At 39.6% G+C, this 27,596-nt stretch overlaps 2 protein-coding genes across 8 annotated transcripts in view; one reads left to right on the top strand and one right to left on the bottom strand.

Moving 5' to 3' along the window:
• zswim7 (zinc finger, SWIM-type containing 7) overlaps nt 1-27,596 on the bottom strand; it is a 182,240-nt gene that overhangs the window by 72,748 nt on the left and 81,896 nt on the right. The gene's annotated exons all lie outside the window — the stretch shown is intronic.
• The window catches only part of specc1 (sperm antigen with calponin homology and coiled-coil domains 1), a 224,598-nt gene extending 197,002 nt beyond the window's left edge, over nt 1-27,596 (top strand). For all 6 annotated transcript variants that reach the window (XM_051893767.1, XM_051893766.1, XM_051893768.1 and 3 more), the window contains 3 exons: nt 20,543-20,659; nt 21,209-21,268; nt 26,456-27,596. In XM_051893767.1, the coding sequence (XP_051749727.1) occupies nt 20,543-20,659; nt 21,209-21,268; nt 26,456-26,545 (267 nt within the window). In that variant the 3' untranslated portion in view covers nt 26,546-27,596. The remainder of the gene's footprint in view (nt 1-20,542; nt 20,660-21,208; nt 21,269-26,455) is intronic.

Here is a 27,596-nt window from a genome sequence, read left to right as displayed (position 1 = left end):
TCTCAAATCTCCTCAACTGACAGACATATGAAATAATTTGTCCACGTATACAGGCTTTGAATGCCTCCCATAATGTGTTACTGCTTATAGAAACATCGTCATTTATTTCAAAATATATCTTTGTATGAGATGCAAGAAAATCTTTGAAGTTGTTATCAGAAAGTAAATGTGAACTAAATCTCCAATGTTTAAAATAAGTCCTGGCTTGTGGAAACATTAGGTCCAAAGATGTGGGGGCATGATCGGATATGACTATACTATGATAGTCACATGAGCTGACAGAATGCATCATTCTATTATCCAAAAGAAAAAAATTGATCCGCGAATATGAATGGTGAACATGCGAAAAAAAGGAGAAGACTTTACTAGTTGGAAACTTTGATCTCCAGGGATCTGAGAGGCCAATCTGTTTAGTATAGGATTCTAAAAGTTTGGCAGAGTTGGACAACGTGGTATGTTTTAAGGAAGACCTGTCCAATAATCTATTTTGAACCAAATTGAAATCCCCCCCTATAATTATGTGATGACTATCAAGATTAGGGAGTACGGGAAAAAAAATTAACAAAAAATGTGTCATTGTCCCAATTGGGGCCATATATGCATGCTAAGACAACTGGGACTGTTTGTAAAATTCTGGACACAATCACATAACGACCATTTGAATCTGAGACCACCGATTCAGGTTCAAAAGCTATGACCGAGTTCAGTGACCGATCCATACACTCTTAATGCGAGAAATGTCAGAGGTGCGAAGATGGGTTTCTTGTAAAAAAAATTACGTCTCCTCTAAGGGACTGTAAATGTGAAAGGACTTTTTTGGTCTTAACAATATTATTTAAACCTTTTACATTCCAAGAGATAAAACGAATATTTGTATTTCATCTTGCTGTGCTACCAGCCATTTTAATCATGCATAACTATTGCAGTACACTGATCCAAACGATGTTCCGAACAAATAAAAGAAATAAAGACAGAAGAGGGGAAAAAAAGAGAAAAAAAAGAAGTTGAGAAAACACAATAAAAAACAAAACAACAGTCAGCCACCCCTTTAACCCACCCCTGTTCTCCCTTCAAACAAACCAAAAACATACGTATCTCTCCAGATTCCTTATCTTCCTTTTTAACTCCTGTTTTCTACAAACCTTATACTTCCCCCATAAAACATTACCCCCAATCGCGAGAACATCGGAATTAGAATTATTACTGCAAGACATATAAATAAAATGTAAAACTCCTCAAATGACAAAAAGAAAAAAAAATACATAAATGTATTTTTAACAGCACCCCAAGTGTAACTTTTTCAGTCACAATTACTGTATACAACAACTATTCCACTTATATTGTAGTCCAAGGACATTAGGGCCTGTTTAAACCGAACAGGGGCAAAAACAGCTTTTGCTAAACATGACCGCTAGAAAGTGCATTGTAGAACAAACAACCGTGAAAAACTCAAAATAGTGAACAAAATATGACGATTAGAATACGATCAATTTAATCGTTCTCAACTTACATAGTAGTTCCAATGATACAGTCAGTCAGCATCGGGTTGCTTAGAAACGTCACGCTGGTAATCCTACTACCGATTGCCCTCCTCAGCTGAGTTAAACCGCTTCTTGCTTCACAATTCCAATGGCACCATGTCAGTGAACATCAGGTTATTCAGAACTGCCACGCTGGGAATCTAAAAACCGCTTGCCCTCATCTAACTTTTCGAACCACTTGTTGCTCCCTTCTTTGGTCATTATACGAAGCCTCGCCGGATACAAAAGAGCTGGTCTGAATCCCTGTTTGTACATTTCGGCCATGACTTCACGATACCGAGCCCTTTGCTCCATTACCTCGGGGCTGTAATCTTCATAGATGGCGATTGGTTTCCAATGAAACTGTAATTCCCCTCGCTTTTTACGCGCCTCGCGGATGACTTTATCTTTTAGCTGATAGTGGTGAAAGCGGACCACAACTGCTCTTGGTCTTTCCCCAGGCTTTGGTTTGGCAGTGAGGGATCTATGTGCTCGATCCAACTCTGGGGGGAGGACAGTACTTGGTCACCGAAAACTTCAAAAAGTAACTCGGAGAAAAAAGTAGTTGGTCGCGGACCCTCTATTGACTCAGGCACGCCGATGATCCTAATGTTGCTCCGTCTACTCCGGGCCTCCAGATCCGCTGTCTTGGTTTTGAGTTTTGCAGTCAATTTTCACTTCTAAGGTTGAAATTGCAGCCTTGAACTCGGCCGCCAAAGCAGCTCTATGCTCTTCCAGCAAGTCTGTTAGTGCCGCCATAGTCACTTCATTTGGCATCGCGGGCGCCTCGGCTCTCACGTTGGCTTCTTTCTTGGATGTTTTCGCCGTTTAAGTTGCCATTTTAGACGGACAATGTCAGTCAAAAGTCGTCTTACTAGTTTTTGTATGTGTCGAAACTGAATGGGGAAGAGAGACAAACGCGTCTACTCCATTACACTGCTCACCAGAAGTTCCAGCTTTTAATCTTTTAATCTAAATTGCTATCACAACGCGTTTGCATCTCACTAGCTTGTTAACTTGTCATCATTCTCTCGCGCACTCCTTTTTCTACGCGTTCATCAAACAGCTGTGGTAAGTCGGATCAGTCTACAAACACGGTGAGTCATGTCATCCTCTCCTTCTATTGTTACTTGCTCTGCCTGTCACATACATAGTATAGCTTTCTCTGTCAGCGACGAGAGATTTACATGCCATAAATGTAGGGAAATAGTCAGGCTGACAGAGAAAATCTCAGAATTAGAGACATGCATCCAAACTTTAATCGAGGATAGTAAGAATGCAAGGGCTTTAGATACTGTTTTGGATGTGACTAGCTTAGTGAACTCTGTACATTGTTTGGTTCTGGCTGTAGAGCCCGTGCAGCAGGGCAATTGGGTAATGGTGAGGTGGCACAGTCGCGTGAAACACCACTCTTCCATTCCAATAAGAACATCAAACAGGTTCTCTCCACTCAGTGACACACCCACTGATAATCCTGTTGAAAGTGCCCTAGTTATTGGCGATTCTATTACACAGAACGTGAAAATAGAGACACCAGCCACCATAGTCACATGTTTGCCGGGAGCCAGAGCACCTGACATCAAAGCAAATTTAAAAGTGCTGGCTAATGCTAATCGTAAATACTCTAAAATTATTATTCACGTCGGCACTAATGATGTTCGACTTCGCCAGATCACTAAAATTAACATTAAAGAGGTGTGTGAACTCGCAAGTACAATGTCAGAAACAGTAATTTGCTCTGGTCCCCTTCCTGTTCGTCGGACTGATGAGATAGTTAGCAGATTATCATCACTCAATGGCTGGCTGTCTAAGTGGTGTCTGCATAACATAGATTTCATAGACAATTGGAAAAGTTTTTGGGGCAGACCTGACCTGTTGAAAAGAGATGGTATTCATCCCTCCTGGGATGGTGCTGCTCTTCTCTCTAGTAATATGGCACATAGTCTTAGAGCTGAAACATGACAAACTGGGGCCCAGGTCAGGAAGCAGACAGACTGGCTAAACCGACCGTCTGCTAGCCGTCTCACATCACAGAAGTCAAATAAATCCCAACACATAGAAACTCTTTCACCTAGATATTATCACATAGAGACTGTGTCTGTACCCCGAATTAGTAAATACAAAAAACTTCCAAACCCATTTAAGGGTAAAAATTTAATTGATGCTCAACAAATAAAAATATAATACTGATAAACAAATAATAAAGCTTGGGTTGATGAATATTAGATCCCTTTCTTCAAAAGCACTTATTGTAAATGATATTATCACAGACAATAATCTAGATGTGCTGTGTTTGACAGAAACCTGGTTAAAACCAGATGATTACATTACTTTAAATGAGTCTAGCCCTCAACACAATCCTCGTCAGAAAGGCAAAGGGGGAGGTGTTGCTGTAATTTATAGTAATATTTGCAGTGTTACTCAAAAGTGATGGTGCTTTATGTAACGTTATGTAAGTTGACATTTGTGCTGGCTACTGCATACAGGCCACCAGGACACCATACAGACTTTATCAAAGAATTTGCTTATTTTCTATCAGAGTTAGTACTAGCTGCGGATAAAGCCCTTGTTGTTGGTGATTTTAATATCCATGTAGCTAATGAAAAAGACGCATTGGGATTGGCATTTACAGACATTCTAAACTCTATTGGAGTTAGACAACACATGTCAGGACCCACTCATTGTCATAATCATACTTTAGATCTAATATTGTCACATGGAATCGATATTGATGCCGTTGAAATTCTGCAGCAGAGTGACAACATCTCAGATCATTATCTAGTCTCGTGTATACTACATTTAGTCAAGGCTGCTAAACTGCCCCCCTGCCAAAAATATGGTAGAACCATTACTTCTACCACTAAAGATCAATAATCTTCCTGATCAGTTTCATTGTCTTAGCATACCAGACAGCTTAGAAGACCTCGATGTTGCAACAGAAACTATTGACTCTGTCTTTTCCAGGACATTAGACTCAGTTGCTTCTTTGCGCTTAAAAAAGATTAAGGAAATTAGTCCAACGCCGTGGTACATCGAGCACACTCGGGCCCTTAAGGGAGCAGCCAGAAAAAATGGAGCGCAGCTGGAAGAAAACAAAACTAGAAGTTTTTCTCATTTTGTGGAGAGAGAGAATAATTGAGTACAGAAAGGCCTTAAAAACTGCTAGATCTGCTTATTTTTCAAATCTTTTAGAAGAAAATAAACACAACCCTAGGTATTTATTTGATACAGTGGCTAAATTAACAAGAAATAAAGCTTCAACTTCTGATGTTTCCAAACAGCACAGCAGTAATGACTTTATGAACGTCTTTACTTGCAAGATTGACAATATTAGAGAGAAAATTATAACCATGCAACCGTCTATTACAGTATCGTGTCAGACAGTGCACTGTAGTGTCCCTGAGGAAAAATTCAATTCATTCGCTGCTTTAGGAGAGGAAGAATTGTCTAAACTTGTTAAATCATCAAAATCAACAACATGTACTATATGTTAGACCCTATACCGACTAAGCTATTGAAAGAGATGCTTCCAGAGGTCATAGATCCTCTTCTTAATATCATTAATTCCTCTTTATCACTAGGATACGTACCAAAATCTTTTAAGCTGGCTGTTATTAAACCTCTTATTAAAAAAACACAATTTGATCCAATTACAGGCCGATCTCAAATCTTCCTTTTTTGTCAAAAATACTAGAAAAGGCAGTTTCATCACAACTCTGTTCCTTTTTAGAAAGAAATGGTGTCTGTGAGGATTTCCAGTCAGGATTTAGACCGTACCATAGTACTGAGACTGCTCTCATTAGAGTTACTAATGATTTGCTCTTATTATCAGATCGTGGTTGTATCTCTCTATTAGTGTTACTAGATCTCAGTGCTGCTTTTGATGCTATCGACCACAATATTCTTTAGAATAGACTCGAAAATTACGTTGGCATTAGTGGAACTGCATTGTCATGGTTCAAATCATACTTATCTGACCGTTATCAGTTTGTAGTAGTAAACGAAGAGATGTCATATCGATCACAAGTTCAATATGGAGTACTGCAAGGCTCAGTACTAGGAACGTTGCTTTTCACTTTGTACGTGCTACACTTGGGAGATATCATTAGGAAGCATGGCGTTAGTTTTCACTGTTACGCTGATGATACTCAGCTCTATATTTCTTCGTGCCCTGACGAAACTTACCAATTCACAAAATTAACGAAATGCATAGCTGATATAAAAAATTGGATGACCAGTAATTTCCTACTACTAAATTCAGAAAAAAACTTCTTCATGTAATAACCTAGAATACTGTCTAACACTTGATGGCTGCTCTGTTAAGTCTTCGTCATCAGTTAGGAACCTGGGTGTGCTCTTTGATACCAATCTTTCATTTGAAAGCCACGTTTCTAGCATCTGTAAAACCGCATTCTTCCATCTTAAAAATATATCTAAACTACGACATATGCTCTCAATGACAAATGCAGAACAGTTAGTTCATGTGTTCATGACCTCAAGGCTAGATTACTGTAACGCTCTACTGGGTGGTTGTTCTGGCCGCTTGATAAATAAACTACAGCTCGTACAAAATGCAGCAGCTAGAGTTCTTACTAGAACTAGGAACTATGACCATATTAGCCCAGTTCTGTCAACACTGCATTGGCTTCCTGTTAAACATTGTATAGATTTTAAAATCTTGCTAATTACTTACAAAGCACTAAATGGTTTGGCTCCCTAGTACCTGAGCGAGCTCTTAATGCATTATAGTCCCTCACGTCTATTGCGATCTCAGAGTTCAGGCCAGTTGATAATACCTAGAATATCAAAATCAACCGCAGGCGGTAGATCCTTCTCCTGTTTGGCACCTAAACTCTGGAACAATCTTCCTAGCATTGTTCGGGAAGCAGACACACTCTGTCAGTTTAAATCTAGACTAAAAATGCATCTCTTTAACCTGGCATACACATAACACATTATCAATTCATGTTTTCAAATCCGTTAAAGGATTGTTAGGCTGCATAAATTAGATCAGCCACAACCGGGAACACTTCCTATAACACCAGATGTACTCGTTACATCAGAAGAAGAATGGCATCTACGCTAATATTAGTCTCTCTGTTTATCCCGAGGTTTACCGTAGTCAGCCGGATCCGGGCCGTATCCAGGTGAGATCGAGGACCTGCGCCTTGACATGACAACAACGCAACACTGAAGTGTCAGCAGAGATTGAGTCAACTAGATCATCCACTGTGAAGGCCTCACCGACACGACAGCCAGTGGCACAGTTCCTTAACAAACCGTCCATACCGGCGTCATGAATACAATCCTCAACTGGATGGAACTGGAATAAATACTTTGACTGTTGTGATCCCATCGGACTTATGATAGCTGCCTGAATCATAATAAAGCACTGTTCGCCAGAGGAGAACTGGCCCCCCCAACTGAGCCTGATTTCTCCCAAGGTTTTTTTCTCCATTTTAACACCTGTTTGCCACCTGATGTCACCTGTTGGAGTTTGGGTTCCTTGCCGCTGTCGCCTTTGGCTTGCTTAGTTGGGGACACTTGACACTTGATATTCAACAGTGTTTTGATCTGCCTGCATTGACACCACTGTATGCGAACTGAACTGAGCTTAATGATGTCGTCACTGTTTACTCCAGTGCTGATATAGATAAATTAACTAAATTAATAACTATTGATTCTTACATCGGAATGAATCAATACTGAATTTACTTAAGATGGATAATGACACTATTTTCTTTGAGAGCTGCTGTGCGGCCAAAATTATATACCAGTTATCACTGTAAAGCTGCTTTGACACAATCTGCATTGTTAAAAGCACTATAGAAATAAAGGTGACTTGACTTGACATGTTGTAATATACGGAGAACGTCTTCCTCTGGCATTCCAAAGAAATGAATACATGTGGAAAATATTTTCTCCCTTTTACCACGTGCTTTCTGTTCTCTGCGGTGCCTCTTCCTAGCAGCAACAATTGCAGCCATGTCGCAAAATGGGTTAAGACATGCTTTTTTGGGGCGTTAAATAATGGTGCAAATACCAGTAAATTGACGAGCGCAAACATTAGTAAATCGCATTGTGTGATTCATTTAAATACTCTCCTCCAATAAATTTTGCGTCTGAAAGGGAAACTCCTACAAATGCATATTGCAATAAGGTCAGCCGCAAAAACAACTCAGTCCACGCCTTTTCAGCGTTAATTTTGCACTGCGTATCTTTAGTAAATCCCGACAAGAGTTTTTTACCATCAAAAGAGGGTTTGCTCTGGCGCAAGCTGTTAGTAAATCTGGCCCTTAAATTGCCATTTATTTCATTGATATTATATTATCTGCAAGTACAGTTTATTAAAATGTATTTTTAAGATTTGAAGTACACTACAAGTGCACATTCAACACAATTAAGCACTCTTCTTTTCCACAAGAGATAGTTCACCCCAAATATCGCAATTCTGTCATCATTTATTCACCCTCATGTTGTTCCAACCTGTATGACCTTCTTCCATTGAACATAAAAGATTTCCAGGCTGTTCTTTATCATACAACAAAGGTAGAGGCTGCAGGATCCAAAAAGGATATAAAAGCACCATAAAAAGTAGTCCATATGTAGCATCTCTGATGCCATACAATAACTTTGTGTAACAGACTATCATTATTTGCTGATCATTTTTACCGCTAATGCTTTCAAATCATTTGCGCTTGCACTCTTTGAAACATGACACATCAGGTCAGTGACGTCAAACATTATTGGCTTCCGCATGTCTCATGTCATGTCTAATGTATTTTGAATGTTTTGAATTGAACACAAGCACAAATGAAATGTGGGAACTATCGCAGAAGTGAATAACTTCACGGTCTTTAGTGAATAACTGTTTCTCATAAATCTATTGTACTGTTGTTACGTACAGAAGGGAGCGGAGACACAGGTAAGGGTTAACAGGTTTATTTCAGGTAAAGCAGAGCGTGAGCAGAGTGCAGGTGAGTAATGGCAGATGATAAGGTTGATGAGCCGATGAACTGGAACTGATACTTGTCTGTGTGTTCTAGGAAGCGTGGATGCCGGGAGACGTGGAACAGATGAACACACAGGAGATGCACAGGAGACGAGGAGACACAAGGGATCACTGAAGACGCTGGAGACAGGTAAGTAGTCGAGCAAGGGAGTCCTGGAGGTAAGTAAACACTTGGCATGTGTAAACTAGACCGGACAGTGACTGAGTGAACTGGCGTGTCTTTTATGTGGCTGTGGTGATGAGTGTCAGGTGTAGCTTGTCAGTACTCAGGAGAGGGAGTGCGATGTGATTGGGTGAGTGTAGAGCCTGGCGTGTCTGTGACATTACCCCCCCCTCCACGGTCCGCTCCTGAGGACCGCGGACCCCGACGTCGTGGTGGTCGACCTCTGCCTCGGGGAGCTGGCTTGTTGGGATGTCTGGCGTGGAAGTCGTCAAGGAGGCTGGGATCCAGAACATCATTCCTCGGGACCCATGAACGTTCTTCGGGACCATATCCTTCCCAGTCGACCAGGTATTCAAGGGACCCACCACGACGCCGGGAGTCCAGGATGTCTTTCACCTGGTAGGCTACCCTGTCTTCTGCGATGAGTGGAGGAGGGGGATCTTCGGGGTCGCCAGGCTCTGTGGAGGGAAGGACAGAGGGATGGTGAGGTTTTAAGAGTGACACATGGAAAACTGGGTGAATACGATACTCAGGAGGGAGTTGCAGGTGATAGGTGACGGGGTTGACTTGCCGGATGATGGTGAAGGGGCCAACGAACCTAGGACTCAGCTTCCTACAGGGCAGGCGCATCCTGATGTCCCGGGTTGACAGCCAAACCTTCTGCCCTGGCTGGTAGTTGGGTGCGTGGGAGCGTCGAAGGTCGGCTGTCAACCTGCGCCTGCGTAGGGCTCGCTGGAGTTGCAGATGTGCTGAGTCCCAGACCCTCTCGCTCTCCCGGAACCAGTAATCCACCGCCGGAACGTCTGATGGTTCCCCATCCCAGGGGAAGAGTGGGGGCTGGTAGCCAAGTACGCATTGGAAAGGTGTAAGGCCTGTAGTGGGTTGACGGAGCGAATTCTGGGCGTACTCGGCCCAGCCCAGGAACTGGTTCCAGGAGTCCTGGTGGCCGTGACAGAAGGTACGTGGGAAACGGCCGATCTCCTGTATCTTCCTCTCCGTCTGCCCGTTCGTTTGTGGATGGTATCCGGAGGAGAGACTTATGGTCACACCTAGGAGTTTGAAGAAGGCCTTCCAGACTCGGGAGGTGAATTGGGATCCACAGTCTGATACAATGTCTTCAGGTAATCCAAAGTAGCGAAATACATGGTTGAATAACAACTCTGCCGTTTCCATGGCAGTGGGGAGTCCAGGCAGGGGAATTAAATGACAGGACTTGGAGAAGCGGTCGACGATCACCAGCACACATGTGCATCCATCGGAGACGGGAAGGTCGGTAATGAAATCCACTCCTAGGTGTGACCAGGGACGAGTGGGAACGGGCAGAGGCTGGAGCTTTCCGGAGGGAAGATGGCGTGGACTCTTGGAGACGGCACATTCCCTGCACCCTTGCACGTACCTCCTGACGTTGGATGTCATGTTGGGCCACCAGAAGCGCTGTTTTAACAGCGAGAGGGTTTCGTTGACCCCGGGGTGGCCAGTGCCCAGTGAAGTATGAGTTGAGTGGATGAGGGGTGTGCGTCGTGTCCGGGGTACATACTTCAATCCGGGGGGACAACCCGGCGGAATGCTGGTGGAGGCATTGGACTCGGGGAGCGTTTCTTCCGACCAGGAGATGGGACTCACCACGAGTCTTTCGGGGATGATGGGCTCTGGATCCTCATTGCTTTCATCGAGACTGTGGATACGAGATGGGGCATCGGCTTTCACATTTTTCGATCCAGGGCGGTAGGAGATGGTGAAATTAAATCTCGTGAAGAACAGAGCCCATCTGGCCTGGTGGGGATTTAGTCTCTTGGCATCCCGTAAGTATTCCAGGTTCTTGTGGTCTGTTAAAACGACGAAAGGGTGTTTTGCTCCCTCGAGCCAATGCCTCCATTCTTCCAGGGCGAGTTTGATGGCGAGGAGTTCGCGGTTTCCGATGTCATAATTTACTTCCGCCGGGTTGAGTTTCCTGGAGAAGAAAGCACATGGATGGAGTCTGCTGGGATTCCCCTGCTGCTGGGATAATACCGCTCCCACTCCGGTGGTTGAGGCGTCAACCTCGACGACGAAGGGGAGCTCTGGATCAGGGTGAGCCAGGAGGGGAGCGGTCGTGAAGGCGGCCTTGAGGGCCTCAAAGGCTTGGGTGGCGGCTGGGGTCCAGGACAGAGACTTGGGCTTACCACGGAGGAGGTTGGTGAGTGGACCGGTGATGGAACTATAGTGCTGGATGAAACGGCGGTAGAAGTTGGCAAATCCTAGGAACCTTTGTAACTCTTTGATAGTGGAGGGAATGGGCCATTCTTTCACTGCTGTGACCTTCCTCTCGTCCATGCGGACGCCACTGTGGTCGATGTTGTAGCCGAGGAATTGCACGGAGGGCTGATGGAAGGTGCACTTCTCGGCTTTCAGGAAAAGGTGGTAATCTCTCAGGCGTTGGAGGACCTCCGCAACGTGTTGGCGATGTTCGGCCAGGCTCCGGGAGTAGATCAAAATGTCGTCAATGTAGACCAGGACAGACCGGTGCAGGAACTCCCGGAGCACCTCATGCATAAAGTCTTGGAATACGGAGGGGGCGTTGACCAGTCCATACGGCATGACGAGGTACTCATAGTGGCCAGTAGGGGTCACGAAAGCCGTTTTCCACTCGTCCCCCTCACGTATTCTGATGAGGTTGTACGCGCTGCGGAGGTCCAGCTTGGTGAACACAGTGGCGCAGCGTAGATGTTCCAGGGCTGCTGGGACGAGAGGAAGGGGGTAACGGAACTTCACGGTGATTTGGTTGAGTGCTCGGTAATCAATGCAGGGCCGCAAGCCTCCGTCCTTCTTGGCCACAAAGAAAAAGCTAGAAGCAGCAGGGGAAGTGGACGGTCGGATGTAACCTTGCTTGAGAGCATCGTCGATGTACTCCTCCATGGCTTTCTCCTCCGGAACGGATAGGGAATATATCTTCCCTCTGGGCACTGGCTCACCTGGGATGAGGTCAATGGTGCAGTCCCATGGCCGGTGGGGAGGCAGCTTGGAGGCTTGTTTGGGACAGAAGACATCTCTGAAATGGGAGTAACAGGCTGGGATATCCGTGGAACGCTTTTCGAGAGGGCTTTCCACAGTAGTAGCCCCGACTTGGATCTCTTGGGAACTTGGAGAACTGGACGCGGGGAGTTCGGGAAAACAGCCATGGAAGCGTTGGTTACCCCACTTCAGGATCTCTCCTGTCCTCCAGGAGATGGTGGGGTTGTGCTGCTCAAGCCATGGGCGCCCTAGGATCACGTCAGATGTAGACTCCTCCAGAACCAGCAGCTGGATCTCCTCGGTGTGGAGCACTCCCACTTGGAGACGGAGGGGTCCCACGCTGTAACGTACTTTCCGTAATGGTTTTCCTGTTATCGCGTGGATCTGGTAGATCTTCGGCGTTGGGGTGGTTTTGAGATGCAGCTGGCGACAGAGGGCTCCGGAGATGAAGTTTCCAGCTGACCCAGAATCGAGGAGCGCACTGACTGAAAGACAAAGTTCAGCGGCAGTAAGTTTTACTACAATTGTGAGTGGTTTCATTTTATTCAAAGTGGGCAGGATGGCACTCACCAAAGGCCGGGCAGGACGCAGGGGGCATTCAGCGATGTAATGCCCGGCACCACCACAATACAGACAGAGATTCTGGGTCAGCCTCCTCTGTCGCTCAGCTGCTGAAAGGCGTGAGTGCTCAATCTGCATGTTGTCGTTTGCTGGTTCTGGGGAGCTGACGGACTCTGGCTGGCGGAGAATGGAGGGGAATAGCGGCTGGCCCTGGTGCTCTTCTAAGCACAGCTGCATACGAGTGGCGAATCTGATGGATGAATGGATGATGGATGAATCTGATGAATGAATTTCTCGAGCCCGATGGAATCCTCGTATGCAGCGAGATGCAACCGCACACGTGGATCGAGGCCTTGACGATATGTAGTGATCAAAGCCTGCTCATTCCAGCCACTTGCAGCAGCGAGGGTACGAAACTGGAGGGCATAATCAGACACAGTTAGTGCACCTTGCTTTAAATTGCATAATCTCTCACCAATCGACGAGTCCCAGGCGGGTTTACCAAAAACTTCCTTGAAGTGGGTTGTAAAACTTGACAAGGACGATACAACGGGGTTATTTAGGTTCCAGAGAGGTTCAGCCCATCGCAGTGCTTTTCCGTGAAGCTGAGAGATTATGAAAGCCACCTTCGATCGATCGTCTGGATATAAGTGCGGTTGCATCTCCAGGACCAGCGAACATTGCAGGAGGAAACCGTTGCAATCCTCCGCCAGACCAGAGAAGGGCGCCGGTTTGGCCATGGGACTGGCGACCACGGGTGGTGAAGGAGCTGCGGCAGTGGATGCGGAAGTGTTCGCTGGTGTCGTTGTCATGGAAGTGCCGGTGAAGGTGCGACGAAGTGCATCGACCAACTCTTGAATGGGATCCGGGGTGCTCATGCTGTTACCTGGGCGGTGTTGGTCCGGTCTTCTGTTACGTACAGAAGGGAGCGGAGACACAGGTAAGGGTTAACAGGTTTGTTTCAGGTAAAGCAGAGCGTGAGCAGAGTGCAGGTGAGTAATGGCAGATGATAAGGTCGATGAGCCGATGAACTGGAACTGATACTTGTCTGTGTGTTCTAGGAAGCGTGGATGCCGGGAGACGTGGAACAGATGAACACACAGGAGATGCACAGGAGACGAGGAGACACAAGGGATCACTGAAGACGCTGGAGACAGGTAAGTAGTCGAGCAAGGGAGTCCTGGAGGTAAGTAAACACTTGGCATGTGTAAACGAGACCGGACAGTGACTGAGTGAACTGGCGTGTCTTTTATGTGGCTGTGGTGATGAGTGTCAGGTGTAGCTTGTCAGTACTCAGGAGAGGGAGTGCGATGTGATTGGGTGAGTGTAGAGCCTGGCGTGTCTGTGACAACTGTACGACTTCAAAAGAATTTAAATATAGTGCACAAGTAATTTTCATTGTGCTTTTTGTCCTTTTTGGAGCTTGACAGCCACTGGTCATTGTCTATTTTGGTTCCATGGAAAAGAGCAGCTTAGACATTCTTTAAAATGTAATGCATGCTTGGAACAACATTAGGGTGAGTAATTGATGACAGGATTTGAATTTTTGGGTGATCTATCCCTTTAAAATTTATTCAGTAGGTTTACTGGTACTCCATATTATTATTTTCTGTTTATTTTATGTTACATTCATTTCCATTTTTCTTTAATCTCTGTATATTCAACATAAACAAGACTTTTTAGATGGACACCTCAAACACACCTGATTAAAAATGTCAGGACATGTCCACTTAGCACGTGGCACAAATGGTGGGATTCTTCACATGGCTTCATCCTCACTGTCCCTCTGTGGGTGACATCCTTACTGAAGAACTTCTGACCTGCTGGAGAAATGGTTAATGAACTTCTCCTCTCTTCAACTCAGTCCCAATGGCGCAGCTGAGGATGGAGCTTCTTTCGGGGTCTCCTTTCAAATCTAACATCTGATTCCAAATCAAAAGATGTTTGTGAAGTGTTGGGACTCTGAGGGCCCAGTAGGGGCTGAGCCCAAGAGGGCCGCCACTGGCCCTTTGCCCTGTTCCCAAACTCAGGCCTTTCACAGACTTACATGCACTCGTACAAAGAAGAATGTCTGCACTGGGACATACAGGAAGTGGCAGGAAGTCCGGTGAAGGACAATAAGATAATAGTCTAGAGTGTGTGAGGTCCATCTTAACATTTTCATTACTGTAACAACAGTTCTCTTCCTTCTATGTCCTACACTATTTAAATTCTTCAAAAGAATTTAAATATAGCACACAAGTCATATGGTCATGTGATGCTGTCTGGCTTAAAGGGTTGCAAAAGTCAGGAAGTTTTGGCCCAGATATAATCTTTTTTCACATTTTCTGTGCTGTTTTTTTTTTTTTTTTTTAATTCTGTGGATTTGATTTATATATGGTTAAAAGCTGAGTACTACACTAAATTAAAGGGATAGTTCACCCTAAAATGACAGTTTTCACCCTCATGTTGTGCCAAACCCATAATACTTTCATCTTTCATACTTTTTATCACCTATCATCTTTGGAACAAAAATATATTTTTATAAAATCTCATCATTTTTGTCCATCCTTTGATGGTCCACACAACCAAAATTTTCTCACGAAGCTCAAAGTGCTTGTGTGGCACGCGAGAACAAACGGTAACCCTTTAGAATAACTCACACTATGAAGCATTAGTTAAGCATTAGTAAATAGTTAATTCATCATTTATAAAGCATTAATAGACATTAGTAAGCAGTTTATAAATACATCTATAAATGCTTTATTCTTGATTATAAGCATATCTATAATGTGTTTAATAATTGTACTTTCATACTTTATTATAATGATCAATTTATCATTTCTAAATTATGTATTACATTATTTACAAACCAGTTATTTAGCAGCTGTCAGTGGTTCATAAGATCATTTATAAAGTGTAAGTAAATGATTAATAAACAATTTAAATGTACATTTATGCATCTTATTATTTAGACATATAGTAATAGTTACTCAGTGTGTTAATAAATGCTTTATTAACACATATTCCTACTGTAATTCATGATTATTTCAGGTAGTTATAAAACATTTAGTAGTTGTCAGTTAACTATTTTTGTGAGCTCATCTGAAGTGAGGAATATTTATGCCTCATAAAGCTTTTATAAAGGAGATTTAAAGGATACAGAACATAGAAATATTTATTTAAAGGAAAAAAAATTCAACTTTACGACGGGTAACTTGATATAAAATTAAAAGTAAACCTCTGCAATTTCACAGAAAATAAAAATACCTGTACTCCTCCAGAAAACATAACTGTACAGTAAAATGAAACTAAGCCTTTGCAATCTGCACATTTCTGTAAAGTGTAAACATTGCTGAATAAAAATTTACCAGTGCCAACACTGGATTACAGGAGTGCCAAAATACAACTAATAATGTTTTTATAAAACAGTAATAATGTAATAAAATATTTCACAGTGTCAAAACTACCTCAATACTAACTTTAAAACATTAGAGAACAGCAGTGCAGAAGATAACTGAGCCTTTAAATCTCCTTTGTAAAGCTTTACAAAGCATAAACAGTCCTCACTGTAGATGAGCTCACAACGGACCACTTCTAAATGTTTTATAACTACCTGAATTAATCATGAATTACAGTAGGAATATGTGTTAATAAAGCATTTATTAACACACTGAGTAACTATTACTATATGTCTAAATAATAAGATGTATAAATGTATGTTTAAATAGTTTATTAATCATTTACTCCTAAATGATCTTATGAACCACTGACAACTCCTAAATAACTGGTTTGTAAATAATGTAATACTTAATTTAGAAATGATAAATTTATCAATAATAAAGTATGTAAATACAATGATTAAACACATTATAGATATGCTTATGAATCAAGAACAAAGCATTTATAGGTGCAGCTATAAACTGCTTATTAATGTCTATTAATGCTTTATAAATGATGAATTGACTGTTTACTAATGCTTAACTAATGCTTCATAGTGTGCAGTTATTATAAAGTGTTACCAAACAAACTTCACTGGTTCTCATACATCAAGCAAGCACATCTGAGCTTCCCTTTACCATATTTGATGAGCTATGTATGTGTGTTGACAAGAGGGCAACAGTATACAAGTGCTGTAACAAGTCAGTTTTTATTTATTTATTTATTTTAAATAAGAAAGGAACACAAATAGAATAAGAAAGTGCTAGTATTAATTAGTCAGGCGCTGACGAAAAAGATGTGTCTTTAGACGTTTTTTGAAAGTGGCCAAAGCTGCTCGAATTGAGGTTTTTCCACCAGCTTGGAACAGTCCAGGTAAAGGTCCGTGAGAGTGATTTCATGCCTCTTTGGGATGGTACCACAAGGCGTCGTTCACTTACAGAACGCAAGCTTCTGGAGGGTGCATAAGTCTGAACTAGCGAGTTTAGGTACTGCCAGTGGTTGTCTTGTAGGTAAACATCAGTGCCTTGAATTTGATACGAGTGGCTATCGGCAGCCAGTGCAAACTGGTGAAGAGAGGTGTGACGTGCGCTCTCTTCAGCTCATTGAAGACCACTCTTGCCACAGCATTTTGAATCAGTTGCAGAGGCTTGATAGTACATGCACATATAGAAAACAAACATGTATAATTATTGTCAAAGATCATTATGACACACTTAAAACTTGTTAACTGCATGAGTGTTCAGTGTCACACTGCCCAGAAACACATTCCCAATCGAAAAGAAATATATCCAGTACTTTATTCAGTACTTGCTTCAATACTACTCCAGTGACCAGTCACCTAAATCATTTGATTTCACTTGAACAGGATATCTCTGGTGAGCTCTGAGAACTGGTTTGTCTGTCATGAGTTCTACTCTGAATGCATGTAGTGAGACTGAGAGTGCAAATGCTCACAAATGTATGTGCAGTTTGACACCATCCATAAGTTACATTCATATTTGTATTTGCATCTTTTATATCTACATCAATTACTGCAACATACAGTGACAGACAGAATTACCATATTTATATCATTCAAGTTTGGGGTCAGTAAGTTTTAAAAACATTTATACCATGGTCTGTCTGAATACTCAATTCTGATTGGCTGGAAGGTGTGCATTAAAACCTTTTAATGCACAGGTAGTTCCAGACAGGTAGTTCAAGTTTTTTATTAATAAAACAGCTTCGCTACTGAATCGCTACATTATATTTCTCTGCAACGAATGGGTAACATCGCTGTTTTTGAAGTAATTAAACTCACAGCTTCACTGCACAGATGGCGGTAATTCACACTCATTTCTCTCACTCACTCACTCACTCACTCTCTCTCTCTCTCTCTCTCTCTCTCTCTCTCTATAATTAAAGGATTAGTTCACTTTAAAATGAAAATTACCCCAAGATTTACTCACCCTCAAGCCATTCAGGGTGTATTTGACTTTCTTCTTTCTGATGAACATAATCGGAGTTATATTAATAAATATCCTGACGCATCCAAGCTTTATAATGGCAGTGAATGGGACCAATGAGAATGAAGCTCAAGAAAGTGCATCCATCCATCATAAACATACTCCACATGGCTCCGGGGGGTAAATAAAGGCCTTCTGAAGCGAAGCAATGCGTTTGTGTAAGAAAAATATCCATATTTAACAAGTCATAAAGTAAAATATCTAGCTTCTGCCAGACCGCCTTCTGTATTCAAGTTACGAAGAAAGTGTAACGCCTCTCGCAGTTCAAAACGCTTACACTACGTCCTACGCCTTCTGTATTAAACTTACGAAAAAACTGAAGGTGGTCTGGTGGAAGCTAGATACTTTACTTTATAACTTGTTAAATATGGATATTTTCTCACACAAGATCTAACAAGCCGATACAGACAAAAATAAACATATTTTTACCTGTCGGGTCAAATACTGCGCTGCAAACATCAGTTACAGCTTTAAAGTTGCCATGAAATGAAAATGGACAATTCTTATTTTTTTTACAGAATGTTGCAGTGCTTATTATAAATTATTTATCTGTGCACATCATTATTTTTTTTTAATTAATTTGCCCTCATAATCTTTAATCAAAAACGTTAACCTCCACTTCCCCTCAAAACAACGTCTGTTCTCTTCGTGACCGAATTAGCAACGCCCAACATCCTACGATTCAATCAATTCCAGAAGGATGAAATAAAATCCCGCCCTACATTTTTTCTCATTCACTTGTCAGTGCTGTCAAATGACCATGGTATAAGCGGGATAATCCACAGCTAGCTGCGTATTAAATGATTTGAATCCACTCCACGGAGGCAACCTTTGCCTCCATATTGTACATTAAATAAGCATTATACCATGGTTTGTCTGAATACTCGATTCTGATTGGCTGGAAGATGTGTAATAAAACTGTTTAATACACAGGTAGTCCCAAGTCAGTTAAATCACCTTTAAATTACTATATTAATGCACTGCTTTCATTGAAGTGCACACACACTTCACTCGCACACAGAGATCAGGTACAGTAATAAAGGGTATGCACGTGATGTCACCGTTAGCAGGAGTGACTGTGATTACACCCACTGAGTGGCAAATTGACTGAGTGGCAGCATTGGTTTTCAGTGTAAATGCTGCAAAAACACAAAAACACATCGAAAACGGGAAAGAGATTTGCAATTGGCTGTACAAATAGATTTGACAAGAAATCTGAGGTATATTTTTACAGACTCCAGGCAGCGAAACGTGGATTTGCAGTTATCATTTTGTGTCAATATGTTGAATTTTGGGGTAAAATCATACTGTTATATATTATATTGACAATTCATCAATTAAATATATTTACCGTCTTATATTTTGCATAATTGGATTTTTAAAATAAACAGGCAAATTTGCTTTATGTATTTCCCCAGCATCGAAATCAGGCACATATAAATGTCAGGAAACATGATTCCTGGCTGCATGTCAATATCCATGGATCACTGGATCTTTGGTAAGTTGTAAGGAACACTATCAAGTCCAACCTTTAGTTTAAAATGATATTCGTTTGTTTTACTCGCTTTTCGCAGTTTCCCCTATTAAATGCAGTCATGGAGCAGGCTCTTTTGCCACTCAGTCCGGCTGAGGGGGCATGTTCCGGCGGGAAAGTGACATCAATGCATACCCTCTATTCACACACGCATCTCTCCCAGCAACGAGGGGGTAACATCGCCTGTTTTTGAAGTAATTAAACTCATAGCTTCACTGCACAGGTGGCAGTAATTTATACTCACATACTCTCTCTCTCTCTCTCTCTCTCTCAATAAGCTAATTTCATTCAAATAAATGTTATGATTAAATCAAATAAATGTAACCTACTGCACTAATTTGTGTCTGATTTTATCTTCAGTTGATTTCATCTAAGGCTGTGGCTGGAAGTCAGTTTTAGTTGTTGTTTTTCTGTGTCTCTTCTCTTTTTTCTGTTCTTGTTGTTCCTCTTTCCTTGTTATTCCTCTTTCCTTCAGTGATTCTGCTTGTTAACAGCAGGTGTTTGTCACTAATGACACTCAGTGTCTGAATTCACTCACTTGTTTTAATTTACTCTGTCGAGTGGATGATAGTAAACTAAGCAGCAGTAGTAAACTAGGAAATAGTCAATGGGTATAGGGGCAATTTTGGACACAGCCTCTGAGTGTGGACTCATTGCCCGGAATGCATTGTGTCGTTTGTTTATGTACACAGTATATTACTGTTTTAATGGAAAACAGTATGTTTCTGTCAGAATCTGGTGTTTTTTAACATAATTTTTTACAGTGAAAAACAGATTTAATGGGGACATTTTATGTATTTTATTTTTACAGTGAAATACTATTAAATGTACAGATTTTAGAAGGAAAAAAGAACAAGTCACCTTATAATTTACAGTGAAAAACAAGTGATTTCTACACTTTTTTTTTTAATGTCACATTAAAAAATGTGTGTGTGTGTGTGTGTGTGTGTGTGTGTGTGTGTGTGGTCCTGGTAAATATGTTGTGGGGACATTTTTTGGTCCCCATGAGGAAACAGCTTATTAATCATACTTATTAACTTTTTTGTGTACGTGCGTGTGCGTGTGTGTGTGTGTCTGTGTGTGTGTGTGTGAGAGAGAGAATTGTGTGTAGCATTAATTAAAAAGCATGATTGTTCAGTCTCTGATTACAGGTTTGAGATGAATATCCTCTGATAATGATCAGTGGCTGGTTGGTTGTGAATCCCTAACATGCCTCTGAAAAAGAAATTAATGCAATAATGCAAACAGATGTCCTTAAAGCAAACAGACACAAAACTATTTTTATTACATAGTATGTTAGCATGTTTAAACTTTTATTTTTCTCTGTCCATGTAGAATATAGATGTGACAAACTTCAGTAGCAGCTGGAGTGATGGCCTGGTGTTCTGTGCTCTTTTACACACATATCTGCCTGCACACATCCCTTACCAGGAGCTCATCAGCCAAGACAAGGTACATATGTATTTCTTACATTGGTTAGTTTAGTGTCTTAGTAGATCTGCACCCTATCTTTAGTGCTTGACACATTCAGCAATAAAACATAGTGTGTTAACAGTCAAGACTTCCCCTCTGCTGACCTGCCAGATGTAATGAATTACGTGCTTCTATGGATTAGTGCTGACAGAATACATAAACGACACACGGAGTACCAACATACATAACAAATAAATGGCTGCCCTGCCCTCTCTGTATGTTTATTCAACCATGCACTCACCCACACACAGGCAATGTGCCGTGGTCTTCAGAGCTATGTGACAAATTGCAGCCATAAGTATAATCGTGATTACAGGAAGAGATGGTACATTATGCTTTTGTATTATTCACAAAGCCTCTTTGAGTGTATTGTAAATGTCAAGGCTACTAACAGGCCTCGTGTTTGGCTCTAGAGCATTGCTAAAGAATTCAGCTTGGTTTAGACACCTGTTTTTCACTACTGTAATTAATATTCAAATGGTTAATATTGGTTAAGTGGTTAAAAGAGTGCTGTTTTTTTCCCCATAGGGGCGAAATCTCACTCTGGCTTTCCAAGCAGCCGAAAGCATTGGTATCAAGCCCTCTCTGGTGAGTCTATGTTAACAGACACTTTGTTTTTTTTTTCATTGTTTTACATTAATCTGTAATTGGGCAGAGTTTGATACTACAAGATACTAGAAAAAATATAATCGATACATATAATTTTTTGTTTACGTTGATAGCTGATATGGCAAGTCATCTTGGACTTGCACTGGTATGCAGCATCATTACTAATACCAATATAAAACCAAATACATTCATTTATTTAATTTGCAGAGATAAAGTAATATTCATCCACATGATCAAAGGTTATTATAATTAACTAAAACCAAAACCATAAAAACATTTTTGTAATATGAAAATAAACTTTAACTGAAGTCAAATAAAAAATAAAAAACTAAAACTTGCTTTATTTCAGCTTGTTGCCAGGCAACATTTCTTATTTTCATTTAGTTTAACTTGATGTACTGAAAAAGCTAAAACTAAAATTAAAATTAAAATAAATAAAACCCATATAGACAAAAAAAAAAAAAAAAAAAAAAGACATATTTTGACCTGACACATCACTCAGCAGGTTATGTTTGTCCCTTTCAGCATGACTTACCCACAGACACACAACAAACATGCAAGAAGGATTACGGCTTGGGATCTGTATCTGAATGTCTGTGTATGGGTTTAAATTGACGACATTATAAGCTAAATATTCTGGCGCACTTCTCTCTTCTATTTTCCATTTTCTGAATCATTTGGTAAAATTACAGATGGCAAACAAGAAAGAGAGCAGAGTGTACAGAAATCCTCTGTCTACTTCTGCAGTCTTAACCTTGTAAAGCCTGAGATATGAATCTTCAAAAAAAGTTAATGAAACAGTTTATTGAACCTGTTGGTATACAGTATGTGTTTTTTGTTGAGTATCATATTTGATGCACCAGGCTTTTATGGCTATTATAGTGTGATATAGGAGAATATGGAGCTCACACTCGAGAAAAAGAAATATGCAATTTGGTGCCATTGCTGATATTTACATGGCCTAGTAAGATGAAACTATGAAAGCTTGTAATGTAAATCATTGAGATTTTTATAATAGTATATAGCAGACTACGTACAAAAAATGCATATAAAAATGCATAAAAATATCAGTTTATGACATTTATCTATATCTCCCAATAATGTCTTAGTAAAATGATATTTAAATGCTTAGGCAAACATATAATGCAATTCAATACAAATGATGATTGAGAGATGTACAAATAAACATTCCTCAAGAGTCTGATGTATTATATTTGATACTCACATTTTAACATGATTTTTACTAAAAAAAAAAAAAAAAGTATGTATGAATACTCAAGTAAACCTAAGCTGCTTCAGTGTTCATCTTGAAATATTACTAACAATATAAAAGTTATTCTTACCCTTACTGGTAACACTTTACAATAAGGTTGTATTAGTTAGAATTAGTTAATGCATTAGTTAACATTAACTAACCATGAACAACACCTCTGTTCAGCATTAGTTAATGTTTGTTAACGTTAACTCACGCATATATTAATGCATCTGTTCCTGTGAACAGCGCAATTAGTTAACATTAGTTAATGCATTAGTTATTCTTTGTTAACGTTAACTCACGCATATATTAATGCATCTATTCACGTTAACAGCGCAAGTAGTTAACATTAGTTAATGCATTAGATAACATGAACTAATCATGAACAATGCCTCTAAATAGCTTTAATGTTTTAAGGTCAACTTACTGTACTTACATTAATTTATGTAGCAGTTGACACATTTCTAACTCACCACTCACACTAAAGGTAAAAATGCCACTGTGTACCTTATCAGCATTATTTTATTAACAAGGCATAGATTTGGGCTGTAAACATAATTCTGAAGTGGAAACCATCTAAACATTAACAGATATGTTGTTCATGTTTATATGCACTTTACTATTATTATTTAAATTCAACAAAGCATTCATTAATGGAATTTGTGAACCTTATTGTAAAGTGTACACTATTTCAACATTAACTGATGTGTTACTAACATTTGTTGACCCTTTATTATCATGACTTACCATTAACAAAGCATTTATTAATGGAATTTGCGAACCTTATTGTAAAGTGTACACTATTTCAACATTAACTGATGTATTACTAACATTTATAGACCCTTTATTAACATGACTTACCACAATAATCACAATAATTTATTTTTTGCGAAAATGTCAAAAGTGGTACCAAAAGTATTTCAAATGATGATGAGTTCCAGTCGCATTCCTCTCTGGCGGTAATAGTTTTTATAGGGTTCAGAGCAGAATTTAAGCAATTAAAGGGTTAGTTCACCCAAAAATGAAAATTCTGTCATTAATTACTCACCCGCGTGCCGTTTTATACCCGTAAGACCTCCATTGATCTTCGGAACACAAATTAAGATATTTTTGTTTAAATCCGATGGCTCCGTGAGGCCTACATAGGGAGCAATGACATTTCCTCTCTCAAGATCCATAAAAGTACTAAAAACATATTTAAATCAGTTCATGTGAGTACAGTGGTTCAATATTAATATTATAAAGCGACGAGAATATTTTTGGTGCGCCAAAAAAAAAAACAAAATAACGACTTATTTAGTGATGGCCGATTTCAGAACACTGCTTCAGGAAGATTCGGAGCGTTACGAATCAGCGTGTCAAATCATGATTCAGATCGTGTGTCAAACCGCCAAACTGCTGAAATCACGTGACTTTGAATTTGTTTTTGAATTCGTTATTTTGGTTTTTTTTTGGCGCACCAAAAATATTCTTGTCGCTTTATAATATTAATATTGAACCACTGTACTCATATGAACTAATTTAAATATGTTTTTAGTACCTTTATGGATCTTGAGAGAGGAAATGTCATTGCTCCCTATGTAGGCCTCAAGGAGCCATCGGATTTAAACAAAAATATCTCAATTTGCGTTCCGAAGATTAACGAAGGTCTTACGGGTGTAAAACGGCATGAGGGTGAGTAATAAATGACAGAATTTTCATTTTTGGGTGAACTAACCCTTTAATCCATGAAAATATGAATCCGGCTTCTCTCCGTGAAGGCGCACACTCATTTCAAATGTCAATCCACTGAAACACGGCATGTTGCAATCTGTGACGAAGCAGGTGAGATCAGGGTGAGATCCAATGAGCGTTTGATATCGTAAACCATGCCGTAAAGAAGGCGCAACTTTCAAATTTGAATCATAACAAGTGCGGACTTTGACTATGAATGTCGCTGCTGAGAATGAAGATGAAGATCGCTGGAAAAAGCGCAAAATTTGGATCTGTGCCTTACAAACATATGGATTATAAAGATTTGGAGTACAGCGAACAAATAAAGTTGATGTGATTTGGGAATTTATGTTGTGCTTTGGTGTATCTTATGCATTGTCAGTCGCTGCATAGGAGAAAACGCCTTCTGTGTCACACAGCAAACAAACTAAATATTACAAAATAGTTAAACAATTACACACATTTTTTTTCATTTAAATGCTTTGTTAATGGTAAGTCATATTAAAAAAGGGTCTACAAATGTTAGTGACACATCAGTTAATGTTGAAATAGTGTACACTTTACAATAAGGTTCACAAATTCCATTAATAAATGCTTTGTTAATGGTAAGTCATGTTAATAAAGGGTCAACAAATGTTAGTAACACATCAGTTAATGCTGAAATAGTGTACACTTTACAATAAGGTCCACAAATTCCATTAATGAATGCTTTGTTGAATGTAAGTAATGATAGTAATGTTGTTCATGTTTATATGCACTTATCTGTTAATTTTTAGATGGTTTCCACTTCAGAATTATGTTTAGGCCTACAGCCCAAATCAATGCCTTGTAATTAAATAATGCTGATAAGGTACACAATGGCATTTTTACCTTTAGGGTAAGATGGTGTGTTAGAAATGATCACCCTTAGTGTGTCAACTGTTACATAAACTAATGTAAATATGTACAGTAAGTTAACCTTAAAACATTAAGGCTATTTACAGGCATTGTTCGTGATTATTTCATATTATAGTGCATTAACTAATGTTAACTACTTGCGCTGTTAACATGAATAGATGCATTAATATATGTGCGAGTTAACGTTAACAATGATTAACTAATGCTCAACAGAGGTGTTGTTCATGGTTAGTTAATGTTAACTAATGTTAACTAATTGCGCTGTTAATGTTAATAGATGCATTAATACATGCGTGAGTTAACGTTAACAAACATTGACTAATGCTGAACAGAGGTGTTGCTCATGGTTAGTTAATGTTAACTAATTCATTAACTAATGTTAACTACTTGCGCTGTTAACGTTAATAGATGCATTAATACATGCGCGAGTTAACGTTAACAAACATTAACTAATGCTGAACAGAGGTGTTGTTCATGGTTAGTTAATGTTAACTAATACATTAACTAATGTTAACTAATACAACCTTATTGTAAAGTGTTACCCAATTACTTTATAAAAATCAAGATTTCACAGCAAAAATTCACTTGTATACTTGTATGTATTGTTAACTATCAATAAGACAACAGAAGGGATAGATTGTGTACAGCAGTTTCAGCAAAGTTTTAATCACGTTGATAATAGAGACCTTATAAATGTGTGTATCAAAATATTATGTATATAGTAAGCTTTATGGTTAAGAACTAGTGTGTTTAAAAAAAGAGAAGTGTTTGGAAAAAAAACAGAAGAATATGTCCAAATGCCTCACAACCTTCTCTGGGGTCTTTTAAAAATGACCTGTAAATTTTTAATGATTCTCAGGGTTCCTACAAACCCACAGATACTATGACAGGAAAATGCCACAGTCTGGAGTCCCAACATACTGTAGACACAAGGAGGAAATATTGATATTAATATAAAGGCAGTTAGCCAACATGATACCAAGCAATTGTTTTCACAGAGATGGCACACAGAAAACTTGGAAGGTTCTTGTTGGGTGAACTGTTCCCTTAGGTCTGTGATACATGATGATTGTCAAGCCTATAATATAATAAAGAATTTTCACTTTCTACATACATATTATGTGGATGTCTCTAGATGGATATGGATGTGGATGTGATGTGTTTAGGCTAGTCCTGCAAAATAAAATAATTAAATAAAACAAAATAGAATGTAGAAGTTCATATAGTTAAAGAAACATGCATGAAAATGAAGTGTTTCCTACATCTAAACTTCTACATCTGCTCTCTCTGTCTCTCTGTAGGACATTGATGAGTTGATGCACACAGACAGACCAGACTGGCAAAGTGTAATGCAGTATGTGTCTCAGATCTATAAGTACTTTGAGACTTAATGTTTGACTGGAAGACATGAAGAGGAAGAAGAAGATGGGGCACAGAAGCACTTTTTTTTCCTGGTCCAGTTCTTCCTTCACAGCCAGTGTTTCTAAATACACAGACAGACATACAGTTCTGAAGTGTTCACACCAGTCAGGTTCTCGCTCTAAATGCAACCAGCATATCATATAAGTCCAATAGTCATTCATGTCTCATATGGACTTTACTCAGTTTTTGAAGTTTGAAGTTGCTTGCTGAGTGTAGGTTTGCAGTCTTGCACTGAAACTGGTATACAGTTTTTTAATATGCAAATTTTTGCTAAGAGTTCAAGTGCATCTTTATAAAGAAAGTATTATTACCCAAATCTATATATTAGCATACTTATATATTGATATACTTATTTTTAAAATTTTAGTTTTCCCACAAATAATTTTAAAGACTTGTAATATGAAATTAAGTTTCATGTTTTGTTGAAAAGTTGTAGTTTGTCACTCAGAGAGACAAATACATTGAAACCTTTAAATGTCCCAACAATTATTTAACAGACTTATGTGCATTTACATATTCCTCATTAACAAATGTTAAGATTATTTCTCTATTACTCTAGTTAATTATTACCTGAAAACATGTCAGAAAGTCATTATCTGGTTGAATACTATAAGACTGTTTCAAACAACCATTATTGATTGTTTAATGCTTTTGTGCCTGTTTAAATTACATAGGATGTGTTTAATGAAAGGATTTAAACAATGTTTTAAAAAAGTATCAATATTGGAAAAATACTCTCACAGAAATGTGTTTAGGCTAGTTAGCAGTGTCATTTGTGCCAAATTCTAACAAATGTTGAGTTTCACACTTTTTTTAATTTAAGCGCATAGACAATTGATAACCAAATTAAAATACATACAAAATCTGTGTTTTATAACATTTTCTTTTTGGAAATGCTATTTATTGACTTCTTTACTTTTAAATATTTCAATTGCAAAGTTTTCAATTTGAAACTTTTCAGTTTTGCCTCATGACAGTAGATGTTTAATTGATGGTAATAAAGTCTTTTGTCATCATATA

This window comes from Ctenopharyngodon idella, chromosome 5 (genome assembly GCF_019924925.1).
Source record: "Ctenopharyngodon idella isolate HZGC_01 chromosome 5, HZGC01, whole genome shotgun sequence".
In the NCBI taxonomy this organism is placed as follows: domain Eukaryota; kingdom Metazoa; phylum Chordata; class Actinopteri; order Cypriniformes; family Xenocyprididae; genus Ctenopharyngodon; species Ctenopharyngodon idella.
Note: the sequence above shows the minus strand (reverse complement) of the source record. Positions and strands in the feature narration are given on the sequence as shown.